The 13,851-nt window shown below is 37.9% G+C and overlaps 1 protein-coding gene across 1 annotated transcript in view; it reads right to left on the reverse strand.

Annotated features, from left to right (window-relative positions):
* Positions 1-1,417: 1,417 nt before the first annotated feature.
* BCKDHB (branched chain keto acid dehydrogenase E1 subunit beta) overlaps positions 1,418-13,851 on the reverse strand; it is a 39,006-nt gene continuing 26,572 nt past the window's right edge. Inside the window, exons 10-11 of the mRNA XM_028722843.2 lie at positions 5,120-5,268; positions 1,418-2,949 (exon numbers count right to left, since the gene is read on the reverse strand). Of these exons, the coding sequence (XP_028578676.2) occupies positions 5,128-5,268 (141 nt within the window). The 3' untranslated portion in view covers positions 1,418-2,949; positions 5,120-5,127. The remainder of the gene's footprint in view (positions 2,950-5,119; positions 5,269-13,851) is intronic.

Here is a 13,851-nt window from a genome sequence, read left to right on the forward strand (position 1 = left end):
AAGGACTAACCCTAAACCTTAGGCTCACGAAAAGTTAAACTGGTCTTTGGATCCATGCCATGACTTATAGAAATCATATGGAAACTACAATGGAGGTGGAGATTTACTCAAAATATCTGTTTGTAGCCAAGGCTTTAAGCGACAAAGCCAATAACCTGCTTGTAAGGGAATAACTTGCGCATTCACTAAATGCCAAGAAATTTATTTTGAAATGGAGTATTTCTGACTTTTTTTCTTTGATATGCAGCTTTCCAGTTGCAGACTTGATAAGCTATAAGGAACATGAATATATATGTTAGCCTTTTCGTTCTTTCTCCTTAAACATTTGTTTCGTAAAATCTGTTTGTACAAATTGTGATGGATTTGTAAACAACATTTTTTTCTATTAAAAAAACACACCTGCCAATACACAGAATGAGTTTTGCATGCTTGTGGTACTTGACTGTGGTAAAAAGAGAGGCAGTACTTTTAACAGGTTTTCTTTTTAAAAGAACATGAATTTTGGATGTCTTTCGTAGCATCCCACAGCTAGCTTTCATGGAGCGATGAAATCATACAGAGACATCCAGTTGTCTTTTTAAACATGAGCACTTCAGCTTGTTAGAGGATGTAAAAAAGTAAAGGTACCCCTGCCCGAACAGGCCAGTCGTGTCCGACTCTAGGGTTGTGCGCTCATCTCACTTAAGAGGCCGGGAGCCAGCGCTGTCCGAAGACACTTCCAGGTCACGTGGCCAGCGTGACGAAGCTGCTCTGGCGAGCCAGCACCAGCGCAGCACACGGAAACGCTGTTTACCTTCCCGCTATAAAGCGGTACCTATTTATCTACTTGCACTTAGGGGTGCTTTCGAACTGCTAGGTGGGCAGGAGCTGGGACCGAACGACGGGAGCTCACCCCGCCGCGGGGATTCGAACCGCCGACCTTTCAATCAGCAAGCCCTAGGCGCTGAGGCTTTTACCCACAGTGCCACCCGCGTCCCCTGTTAGAGGATGTACTCACATATTAATGTTATTCACAAGGCTATTGGGTACTTTAAAGCTTCCATCAAGCAATGGAACAGCTTCTCATTAGCCTTTCCTAAAGATATATACAGGCAGAATGGGAGAAGTATTTGCTCATTTTGAACTCATTATTACTTTATGAACAACTTAGTTCAGACCCTTACAAAAGCAAAAAGCAACAGATGTCTCAAGAAACTGCATTTCTATCAGTAACTAAATTTGATTAGGTAAGCAGGCATAGCCAAACCAATTCTAATTTCAGAATAAATATATGCATTCGTACAGTTGCATACTTCTTTCCATGCTGGCCTGCATTCAGGAATCAGAATAGATTATTACTTGCAGCAAACTATGTTTTTATCTTTCAAACTGTAGGCCTGTAATACAATTTGTAAATGAAAAAGCACAAACTAGCACAAACAATCTTACATTTTATTTTAAAAGCTAATGTTTAAACATAGTTAACATAAACATTCCTTATGTTAACTTACATAAAAATGTTACCTTTCAAAATGCTTAGAGGTCCAGGGTATCATATGCCCGATACTAATGAAGATACATTTCATTTGTGACTTTTTAACTGAGGATTTCATTGTCATGTGCTGCATTTTGGCAAAAAGCATGTACAATTTTCACATTTACAAGTATCTGTTTTTGTATGGTAAACACTTTTAAAGGCATTTATCCAGGTTGAATAGGTGCACACTGCCATCTAGACAAGGCTGTGAGAGCAGCACAGAAACTGAAGAATTCCAACCATCCATGTTATGAATCTATACCTGTTTTAAAATGCATTAAAAATGTAAAAGGTTATCTTGGTCTACACAATGTGTTAGTAAGTAAATGCAATGCTTTGGGGTGCTGAGATAAACCCATTTAGAAAAATGCACATTTTTCTCTAATGATACAGTTATTATATTCAAGGTTAACATTTTTGCTTTGCATTCAAAATAAAATCATAATGCAATATCTAACTTTCATACTCAAGTGTAGAAACACCTAATGAGTCTCAGACTCACAGGAGTGTTTCTGTGAAATTACTGGTATTAATTATATATTTTCATAACTCCATGGCAGCAGATGCTTCTTCATCAGTTCTGCCAACCCACGTTTTTTAACAAAAGCCTTGAGCAAGCAAACTGATTTGAGAATTATGTTTGTTTTTAATTTTGGATCAAAGAGTAGCTTTTGATTCTAACTTTAGGACACCTGGCTTTTTCAAAGAACTGACAGTTTATGCCACTGATATAATGAGATCTAAAAATAAATAAAATAAAATGTCCAAGTGTAAAACCACTGCCAGTTTTAGTTGAAACACAAATAAGTCTGTTGTGAAATCAAAGTAAAAAGATCTATCTAGTAAGGCACACAAAAAAGCATATCAAATGCTTCCTGATTAGTGGGCTGTATCTAATGATGTGTGGGCAATGGTCCGCTATGAGAATCCCACTTCCTCTCATCTTCCTGCAAATCTGTGCCAAAGGACCCCCAAGCCTCTGGAGATTTTGAGGGTGCACAAGGAGCTAAAGGGGAGAGGAGGAGTAAATTCTATTGCACAAACAGAAGTCTTTTGTGCTAGTGGAACAGCAATGTTGGATACAACCCTCTATCTTCATTGTGTGGATCCCAATACATCATTTATAGGGTAAAACATTTTAGAAGTTTTGTCACATTCAGAATGGGGAGCGGGGAAAGAGAATCACAGCCAATGTTTCACGGCAATCACCTGCCCATTCTTGAATGCACAGCTGGCAGAAATGTTGAGCTTTTGATGAATAGCCAAGATGAGTATCCAAATCAATGCATTTGAGAAAATAATCTCACTTAGTTCTCCTCTACAATTTTTGAAAGATCTCAATTTTATGTTAATAGTTCCACCAACAGCAACTGCTTTTTCTTCTTGTTCTTCTCACCTTTGTAGAAGCAGAGAATGTCTAACAGAGGTTGTTTCTGGGGCGGGAAAGAGAACGTATTACAAACAAGTAGAAAATGTTTATGCAGAATTTCAATATGCACACTTTTAGGCATTGAAGGTTACAATCCTACGCACTTTTTAGAGATTCATGGATGGTAAAGCTATCAATGGCTACTAGTTAATATGTTTGATCCAGCAGAACAGCAACAGGCTGGAATAAGGAGCTGGAGAATGCTGTTGTGCTCATATCCTACTCATAGCCTTCCTATGGGCATCTGGCTCATCAGTGGACTAGATGGGACTTTGGTCTGATCCTGCAGAACTCTTATGTTCATGCATTTCATGCATTTCCTTTCGTCATTCCATTTGGAATGTTCTGTTTGTTGAAATATACTCTAATTCAATTTAGACTTTAAAGAAATACATTAAAAAGACCTCTTTCAGAAAGCATGTATGCGCTTTGGCAGTCAGCCCTTTCTGTTACTTTCATCCCTCTTTTACTTCTCTCTCTCTCTCTCTCACACACACACACACATACACACTAATGTTGCAATTTTTACTGAATTGTAAGCTTCTTGTCAGATAAATTAAAAAATAATAATTTTGTACGGTGCTAGGCTTGCATGGCCCATTATTAATTGCTACTACTATGGAACACAGCGTGCATGTGGAAATGGCATAAACATAACCCTAGTCTTATAATTCGGTTGCCTTGATTGTTATACCATGTTTAATGATATTTTTTTTCTGGCAAGACATAACATCATCACATAACCTCACTTTAGTGTCCTGTTATGATTGCAAAGGGAAATACTGCGGTTAGAATGCAAATAAAGCACATGATCTAGAAATGTTTGCTTCTATTTACACAGGCAACCTTCATGTATGAAATTTCATGTCTGAAGTGGCCCTGAAGTCTCATATATTCAGTAAGCTCTTGGTCATTTTACTCAATTTGGATATAGAAAAGACAAAGAAAGAGTAATTATTAGTAGCCTCCCACAAGTACTGAATTTACTGTGTTATGAGCATACTTGCAAAACATTATAAACCCCTTTTTATTTGCACTGGCACTTGGAATGAAAGAAAAAGCTTTTAATGGGAATTGGGGAGGCGGAGAAGTTGCCAGTTTGGTCTGCATATTTTTAAACTTACTTCCCACTCCCCAAAGCTCTAGCAGCAGTAAAGGTCAAACAAATAGGTAATTAAGATAAAAATCACTGCACCAATTAACTAAATAGGAATGTATTATATCAGGCAGTTCGGTACTTAGTACTAACTGAAATGTTAAAGATATCAATCAGATTTTGCAAGTATACAAAACTGTGGCTTGGATCCTAACTAGCCCTCTATGAATGGGAAAGTCTCCTTCCCTTTGCAGAGGGAACCAAGATCCAGCAGAGGTTCCCACAGGAGTAAGAGAGCAGGCCAAGATTTTCGTTAATTTAACCTTCCCACTGCAGAGCTCTGTGCTCTTTCTTATGCCACTTGATAGGGCCCCACAACCCTTCAAATGTATTGCTTCGATTTCCTTTGGAATACATCAATGAGGCTGAAGGGGGGGGGGTATCTTGTCATCCAGAACCTCCATATACACCACCCAGGCTTGTGCCCTAGGGAGGTTATTTGGGTGCTGCTAATTCAGAGGTTTGTCTTCACCCCAGAAGTCATCACCTCCATTGTCTCTCGAGACAGACTGATACCAGCAACCTTAAAAAATAGCTCTAAAGTGAGCAGTCAGACCATGAAAACTGTAGGACAGTCTGGCTTGCAGTGCTTGTTTTAGTTTTCTCTCTGTGCAAATCCAAACAACCACTTAGTCTTACATCAGGAAAACTACCCAAAAAAAGGTTATTTTTGAAAATAAATTGTTTCTATCCACATCTTATAGCGAAATACGTGTTTTAAGCATCAATGAATGGTTGTCTAATCCCTTGCTAAACTGTAGCAACCCTGAACATGTAAAAATATCTGCTACCATGCCACTCAGATTTATATGGTGACTTTGCTCAACGGTAGCACAATCATATATATGTTTAATAAGAATTCATCCTGCAGAATTCAATTATATTTGCTCCCTAGAACACCTGTTTGGGATTGCAGGCAAGGGCTTATGTAGTTTTTAAAAAAATCTTAGAATTTTATCTGAACATTTTAAAACTAATTCCAAACTATCTAAATATATCTTCTCCACCCCCCACTTACCTGCATGATCAATAATTAATCATTTTCCGAAGTGCATCATAGCATTTCCATTTGTCTGGGATATAGAATGGCTCAAATATGTGAGGAAATGGAGTGTCATAACCACACACTCTTGAAATAGGTGCTTCTAGGTTCAAGAAACATTCCTCCTGTTAATGAAAAGATAGAAGAAAGTGAATAATGCCAATAGCTTTAAAGGATATTCTTGACATTTTAACACTCATTAAACAATGCTTGGATGAGAGTCTTGGAATTTAAAGAACACAATTAAGGGTCGTCCTGATCCTCTAGGAATTCCATTATCCCAAGGTGACAGCTTAGGTGACAGGTCACAAGCCAGTAATGTTCTGGAGAAGGCAGGTTCAGGACCCTGGACAGTTCTGAAAGTACTAGCCCAGAGTTTTTGGCAAGAGTTCAGGACTATGACTCCTGATCTTGCACTAAGAAAAGAGGCAAGTTAACTCAGTACCAGTACCAGCATGAAGAAACTGCAAGACTTTTATAGCCAGGCCATAAGAGTCCTTCTCAAAGCTCAACTCCCCTCAAGGATTCATGTTACTGAAAAAGACTCATGTGATTTCCCCCTGCACACATGGCTGGATCATTTAAATGTTTCCCAGATACACAACAACTTCTCAGTGATTAACAGGTGTTAAAATGTCTAAGGGACACTCAGGTATATAGCAGTCTAAAAACCAGCTATTATCAGTCAATGGAAGAGATTTGGCCTTCCCACTTTCTCCTTTCACTTCCAATTTATGTACCAGAAGAGCAGAATAATCTCTGTGTCTTGAAAAATAGTAGAAAGCAAGACATCGTTTTCGTCAACCCCACTGGCAATACTTGTTTGCATCTCCCAGCTGTCACTACTGAATATCAGTTATGTTTTAAAACTCTCAAGTTAAAAGGGAATATTTGTTTTTTTAAATCCAAAAGGAAACAAGGCCAAGGCAAGGAAGAAGTCTCATGAACTCTTGCCCAAAATAAATTTACTGTCTCAGTGATGTCTTAAACTTCAATGTTCTGTTCAGGGAAGAACCAATAGGACACAGACAAAAGAAAGAAAAAGTGGGGAAAAAGAAATGAAAATGTTAGGTTTTATAGGTCAACACCAGCACTTTGTATCTAATAGTTCAAAAAAACTTATCAAAATTCATCAGTTACCATTGACATGTTTAGTATTAGCTTTAATTGAATAAAGAATTCAAATACATGAACAAACTAAACTGCTAGCTGAGCTTTCTTCCTGGCCAATAAGCTTTCCATTTTCCACTTAGAGGAAGATTTTCCCACATAAATGCTTTCAAAAAAAGCAATTGCCATATGCATTCTGAGGTGGAAGAGTCCCGTGAGATGACCATGTTACTAAGTGAACATTTGAATGAGCTGGGCTTGGGGATACAGTTGATTACAACTGACTGAAAAATAATCGCAAAGCATTTTATTGCCTGGAAGTAATAAAACTAGAAACACAAACATCAAGCTGTGAACAACATTGTTCAATGTACTGGGTGTAGCAGTCAAGTTCTCTAAGTAGCATAATACACAACAAGCATATTAAAGAAGAAAATGGCCAATGAAAACCAAACTCACAAAGATCTCTTCTTTGTATCTTTTCTTTAGCACAGCGTATCTAAATCCCAAGCCGTTAAATCCCTAACACCAAATGTGCCCTTTTTCATTGCTATAGCACCAGGGCCAGTTCTAGAGTTGAGGAGGGCCTTCCTATGATAATGTCCCTCAGGCAGACTTCTCTGGCAGTAGCAACTGTGAAGCTGGAAGCCATGACTTAATTTTTTCCATGCTGTACTGTAGGTGCCTGCTGTGAGGGGCACAAGCATGTATCCACACCAGTAGGCGTAGCCAAGGTGCTAGGGCCCCAGCAGTTGCTTAAAGGTGCCAGGTGCTGATATTGGGTCTACACGTAGGATGTCATATCAGCAGGTCTCTTTGGTGAACTCTCTTGTACGGTATGCTCTTGGGGGTTGTTTACACAAAAGATTTATTCTATCAGCACATCACTTAAAGCATGGGTAGGCAAACTAAGGCCCAGGGGCCAGATCCAGCCCAATCGCCTTCTAAATCCGGCTTGCGGACAGTACAGGAATCAGCGTGTTTTTACATGAGTAGAATGCGTCCTTTTATTTAAAATGCATCTCTGGGTTATTTGTGGGGCATAAGAATTCGTTCATTTATTTATTTTTTCAAAATATAGTGCAGCCCCCCACAAGGTCTGAGGGACAGTGGCCTGGCCCCCTGCTGAAAACGTTTGCTGACCCCTGACTTAAAGTAATACTGGGGAAATGGAAGTACCATGGTACATGGGTTTGTAAACTGCACCATTTCTTTGGGGTGGGTTGTACCATATACTCCGATCCCTTTGAGGGTCAGCACAGTTGACTTGTAAGGATCAGCGCATCATATTTCCAACCTTCATGTGAAACATGGCCTTATGATAAATCACACAAGGTGAGCACTTCCTTTGAACTTTATACAGAAGAGATCTTTCCTTTTCCTTTTCCTCTTCCTTTTCCCCTTCCTTCTTTCTTTCTTTCTTTCTCTTTCTTTCTTGCATTTCCACGTTGGGTTTTTTCTTAATCTATTTAAATTATTGCCATCTCCGCTTAGCAGTAATCCAACTACTCTACAGATGACTTCTGGGTTACAGTTTTCCTAGATATTTTTACCAACACTTTTTTCCTTTCATATAAAAAAAGAGCTTCTAACATTATGTGCTGTGTTGTATATTTTCTTTAACTAATTACTTTCACCCTGTAGACAATAAATCTATTCAATAAGGGTTTTTGGAGGAGAGTGGAAATGCTTGTTTTAGCTTTTCATTTTCTTGTACTGTGAAATCCTCAATGTGAAACCCTCGGTAAAGCCGCAGTTCTGCTGACAAAGTGAAATGAAATTAGAAAGAAAATTGCTACTTGTAATTTTAAATGTTATGATGAAAACACACTGTATTAAAATCTGAAGTATTAATATTTGCTGATAGAATGCAGCACTGCCATATGTTAACACTCTGAGCCAGTTGTTTCCAATCTAACTTAGGATCCAATGCTTCAGGATTTGTTCTGCTAATGATGTTTTTAAATTGAGACTCCATACTAACAATGACAGTTGGATCATTGATGAAGATTAGTAGCTAATAGCATAATCCTAACTATGTCTACATGGGACGCGGGTGGCGCTGTGGGTAAAAGCCTCAGCGCCTAGGGCTTGCCGATCGAAAGGTCGGCGGTTCGAATCCCCGCGGCGGGGTGTGCTCCCGTTGCTCGGTCCCAGCGCCTGCCAACCTAGCAGTTCGAAAGCACCCCCGGGTGCAAGTAGATAAATAGGGACCGCTTACTAGCGGGAAGGTAAACGGCGTTCCGTGTGCTGCGCTGGTTCGCCAGATGCAGCTTTGTCACGCTGGCCACGTGACCCGGAAAGTGTCTCCGGACAGCGCTGGCCCCCGGCCTCTTAAGTGAGATGGGCGCACAACCCTAGAGTCTGTCAAGACTGGCCCGTACGGGCAGGGGTACCTTTACCTTTAACTATGTCTACATAGAATCAAGTCCCAGCAAAATTAATGGGGTTATCCCCAGGTAAATGGGATTAAGGATTGCTACCTAAGAAATTGAGCTGTGATCCAGAAAATCCCAAAGATCCAGGAAATATTGCTTCTACCATAAGATCACTGGGTAGCCCCATGCAACTTACCATCACTTAGGCAACCTCAAGTGACATGTTATTAACTGCAACAAAGCTGGCTGCTCCCTCCTACATCCTATCCTCCTACGTCCTATAACACATATCTTCCTGTTCCCATTTCCTCAATAATTTAGAACACCTGCATGTCAGACTACTGCTGTTGAAACACAGGAGTTTGGGAGGACAGGTACATTATTTAAATTAATTTTGGGATGCATTTTAATTGATTGTTTGCTTTTATGTATATTGTATTATTTATATGATGTTAGCCGCTCTGAGCCCAACTCTGGCCGGGCAGGGCAGGGCAGGGTACAAATAAAAAATTATTATTATTATAATTTATCATGGAGGGAAAAGACCTCCACTGTATTAGCTGATGATTTGCGAGTGCCACTCAGCCACCTGTTTTAAATACGCATAAGAAAAAAGGCAGTGCTATTTTTCTAGAAAAAGAGGTGCCACAACTCACTAAGAAGGCCTGCCTTTTCCTCGTATAATGGCAATGGCGCCCACCTGAGAGATGCCAGAATTGAGTTCTGATGAGTTGCGGCTGAAAAGAAATCCCCAAGAAAAAGTATCCCAAACTATCAACTTCTCATGCTCTATGTGTGTTGATAATCTATTCAATATGAAAAATCTTAGGATGAAGAGATCATATTTAATCCTGACAGTTTACAAACATGTTATAAGAGAACAACCAATTTAATACCACCCTACAGACAGTGGCATAAAGATTTTATCTACGTTGAGATGCATTTTAAAACCAAGTGTGTTTGTAGCGAGATCTATCTTTTTACACAAGCAGACTTATGGCATTCAAACACACACATTTCTTAAATGAAATCTGATACTAGCCTTTTTTAAACAATACACCATTCAGTGCTAGCCACCCAAGGGGCCTTCCAGGAATTAATTGCAGAAACTTGGGCTTGTAGATAGCTCCTTTGTGTGACAATACTGAACAGTAAAAGTTTGGCTGTGTTTGGATGAGTGGCCAATCTTCAAATACTTTAGGATTCATACATTTCAGCTTTCCAATAAAAGCATGGAACTTTCAAATTATTTTCTTTTTTTAAGATCACCATCTGAGTTGTCCTTGGATTCTCATACACACAAGCTGTTTCTTGTATTCCTTTTGGATTGTACTGATGCTATACTTCAGCTGTCCTGCTGCAATAAATTATAAAATTTCCGACTTGAATTAAGGTGATTATTTAAAGTAAAACTAAAAGTTCAAAAAGATTAACTTTCAGGTACATCTGAATGCCTGCAGTAACATTTTAAAACAGATCTCACTAAAGTTACTTGTACGCATTTCTTTGATCTATTGTTTAACTTTTCTTTACATTTGTGTAAGATGCACTACATATAATGAAGGATATATTTCTGAAAGCTTGCATCTTTATATATTTCATACCAAATTGTATTTATTTATAAAATATAGCTGTACTTTTAAATGATATGGCAAGTAGAAATGGAAAAAACAAAGCTACTTTGGGAGTTATTTAAATCTGTCTTTGTTTTTCTTTGTTTTAATTATTATTTTTCCTGGGGAATCCTGTATTCTTACTATAAACATTTATTCATGAAAACCAGATTTTTGTTCCTATTATTAGCCTCAATGCTTCATCAAATTTTCAATCTCTGAAAACAAGAGCTTCTAATGTCAATGTCAATGTCATGATTGTTTAGCAAGTTACTTTCCATTCAAACACATCTGTTCTACAATGCAGGAAAATATAATTGTTAAGCTTTGATCATTTTTTATTATTTTTTAGTTTCAGATATAGAAGAAAATTATTGTTAAGAAAATAAGTGATCACTCTATCAACTCAGTAGGCACTATTTATACCAATAGTATATATGTTACATGGGATTTGATTTCAAGATGTCTAACACGTTACACATGCTTATTTAAAATGTAAAAGCTTTTAAATTCTAAAAGAAATTGTGGTATGATTTTATAGTATTAACTTGAACATGTGAAAATAGTTAGCTACGTGCACAATAAATTAAGTTTTGCATATCCCACCAAATGAAATGCCGATGTACCCTTAGCTATTATACTATTTTAGAAGAATGCAATGAACAGGAACCTCTAGCAATGAGGAAAACCTGTTAGCGCTGAGTTGCAGTTTTGTTCCGCGCTGAAATCTGGGTTCTCTTTTTCTTTAATTTATGACAAAAAATAAAATCCCAGGCTGGAATCTGCTGCCCCGTTATATACATTTCATTACAGTTAAAATCAATCTGACTAAACACATGGAGGTGAACATCTGAATTCAGTCTCAAATAGCCGACTTCTGGAGCAAAATGCTTTTTGAAACGCTTAAACAAAGCTTTAGGTACAGTTTCCAAACCTTTGGAAATTAAGTGGATATTTAGGTCAAAAGCAAATACATTGGCAAGTACAGTCAGTTCCTGACAGCGTCTAAGTGATCTGAACCTTTTGCTCAAATATTTTAAAGATATGCAGCAACATATGCATTTATTTAGTTTTGACTACTTTTCTACAGGAAGGATGCAATCACTGCAGATGTTTCAGAAAGCAACAAGAGAAAGGAAGACTGAACTCGCTAACAGAAAACGTTTTATTGGGGAGGAAATTGATAGTGAAATTATTCAAATTGTTATACAACTATAAATTGTTGTTCTATTGGCACCCACAATCCTAAATTTATGACAGCGCAGTAAATCAATAAGCAATGTCATATTAATGTGGCATGATCTAGATCAAAGTGGCCTACTTAGGAGCTAAACATTTCAGAGCCAAAACCCTGTCATATATAAGACCTAGAAATTCCTGTCCGCCAAAAGGTTTCAGTATGAAACAAAGTACAAAAATAACACTTGCGCAGCAGAAACATCTCTTTAAAACGTACCTGAATATTAGCACAGAGGTGATCGGAAAAAAAATGTTTACTTAACTTGATTTATATTGCCTCTAATAAGTTTTCTATACCAAGCACACAGAACATTCTTCTCTGCTTCGCTGAACTTGTTTAATATTACCCTAAAGTATATATCTCAGTTTGAGTGGTGCTAGAGCCCTGTATTGGCAGACCTGAGCATTAACATAACATGTTTAGGACTGACCAAGACCTGACAGGTTGGATTCAGATTTAGTCATGCTGAGATGAGAGCGCAGTGAATCTAACTCAGTGTTCTGATTTTCAAAAGGCTTTACAATTCTGAACTGTGATCAACTCTTCATGCACAATCCATGTTGAAGTGAAGAGGATGTGAAACAGCATTAGAAAATCAAATAAAACAATTCCTTAACGCTGTGCGCAGCGAAACTGACACAAGGATGCGATCATCTAATATTCACTACTAGATTGAAACTGATTGCAAGTAATGTAGGAAGTACTTAAAAACTAACAGTTTAAGAATACATTTTAAGGAAGAGTCAAAGTGCTGCAAAAAGCAAACAAATCTAATTAAATCAACTAATATTTTTAAAGAAAAGTTGCATACCTACTTCAGCAAACTATAAAATTCATCATTCAAGATTAAATAGAAACTGTCAGGCAAAACCACAATCTTGAGGACTAAGGGAAAAACTATTCATGTTAAAACCCTAGCTATGTAGGAATCGTTGCACATGTGTCTTAAATAAACCTTGTTAAAAGCTTGCAATAAACTATGCTAGAAGGTCAGGGGCCTTTATTTGTAAAAGAACAAATTAAGCAGTTTTACTCTTATTGTACATAATATTTACTTTAATCTACTATTCTCACAAAATGTAGTTTAATCTCTGTCCCTGTAATGTAGACCCTGACACGATAAATATTTTCATTAAATATTTCCTTTAGCTCACTGCAAGTTAACCTAAATATTGCTACTTTGTCCTTAACACTGGCTATAGGTTTTATACTCCAAAAGTGTAACATGACATAGAGTATCTAAATGCTCAGTATATGCATGCACACAAGCAAAACTGGTGTTGTTTGTCTCAGCCAGTTCAGTTCAACACACAGCACATTTTTAATCTCATAAGTGTATCTAAATATGCAATTATTTAGGAGACATTCAATTCCTAAGAGAAAGATGTGTATACAAACAAAAAACAACAGGGAATAGTTAATTAATTAAGGTGCCTATTGGTGACAAATTTGCTTGCTGATAAGTACATCAACAAGCTTCCTGTAGCATCAGGCTAATCCAAATATATCATTTTGAGTTTGCTGTCTACATGTGGGAATCATGCTACATGGAAATCTCTCGTGTATGAATTTGGCTTAGAATCCTGCAACGCAGCAGGTTGGAATAGATTATTGTTGGGATCTCTTCCAGCTCTGCAGTTCTATGAATCTACAGAGATTTCTCTTAGTGATTCCCCCTTTATCAAAACGGGGAAATTTATTTAAGTAGTAATGGAGAAATTTGTTCTTAATCTGAACTGACTTTTGACACCTAGAGCAAAGCTGGAACGTAAGCTTTCAATATTTTTTATTTTATTCTGATTATTACTTTAATTTCCCCACACATTCAATGAAAGTATGTTATCCCACAATCCCTCAGGGTACAGCAAACTAACAATTCAAATAAAGTCAGCAGGAAAATCATTCCCAAGCCTTATAAATCCAGTGAGTTTGACACAGACCTGTTGTACAACAAAACTCATACCAAGTGGATATTTTCAAGGTAGAAGGATGGAGAGTTCAATTCCCCCTCCCCATTACAGCCCCTCTTACCACCTCTCATACAGGTCTAGAGATTCCCCAACTCTATAAAACACATTTTCAGATGCATGATAACTCCATGTTTATAATGTGTTAAGAAACTATTTGTGCATTTTTAAATGCTTTTTATGTGGTCTCTCACTTTCTATCATCTACACACCTTTGGAAAATCTGCACATTCCACAATTTTCCTTTTTCAATAGACCTAGGTAAAGGTAAAGGTACCCCTGCCCGTACAGGCCAGTCTTGACAAACTCTAGGGTTGTGCGCTCATCTCACTCTAGAGGCCGGGAGCCAGCGCTGTCCGCAGACACTTCCGGGTCACGTGGCCAGCGTGACGAAGCTGCT

This window comes from Podarcis muralis, chromosome 3, assembly GCF_964188315.1.
Source record: "Podarcis muralis chromosome 3, rPodMur119.hap1.1, whole genome shotgun sequence".
Classification (NCBI taxonomy): domain Eukaryota; kingdom Metazoa; phylum Chordata; class Lepidosauria; order Squamata; family Lacertidae; genus Podarcis; species Podarcis muralis.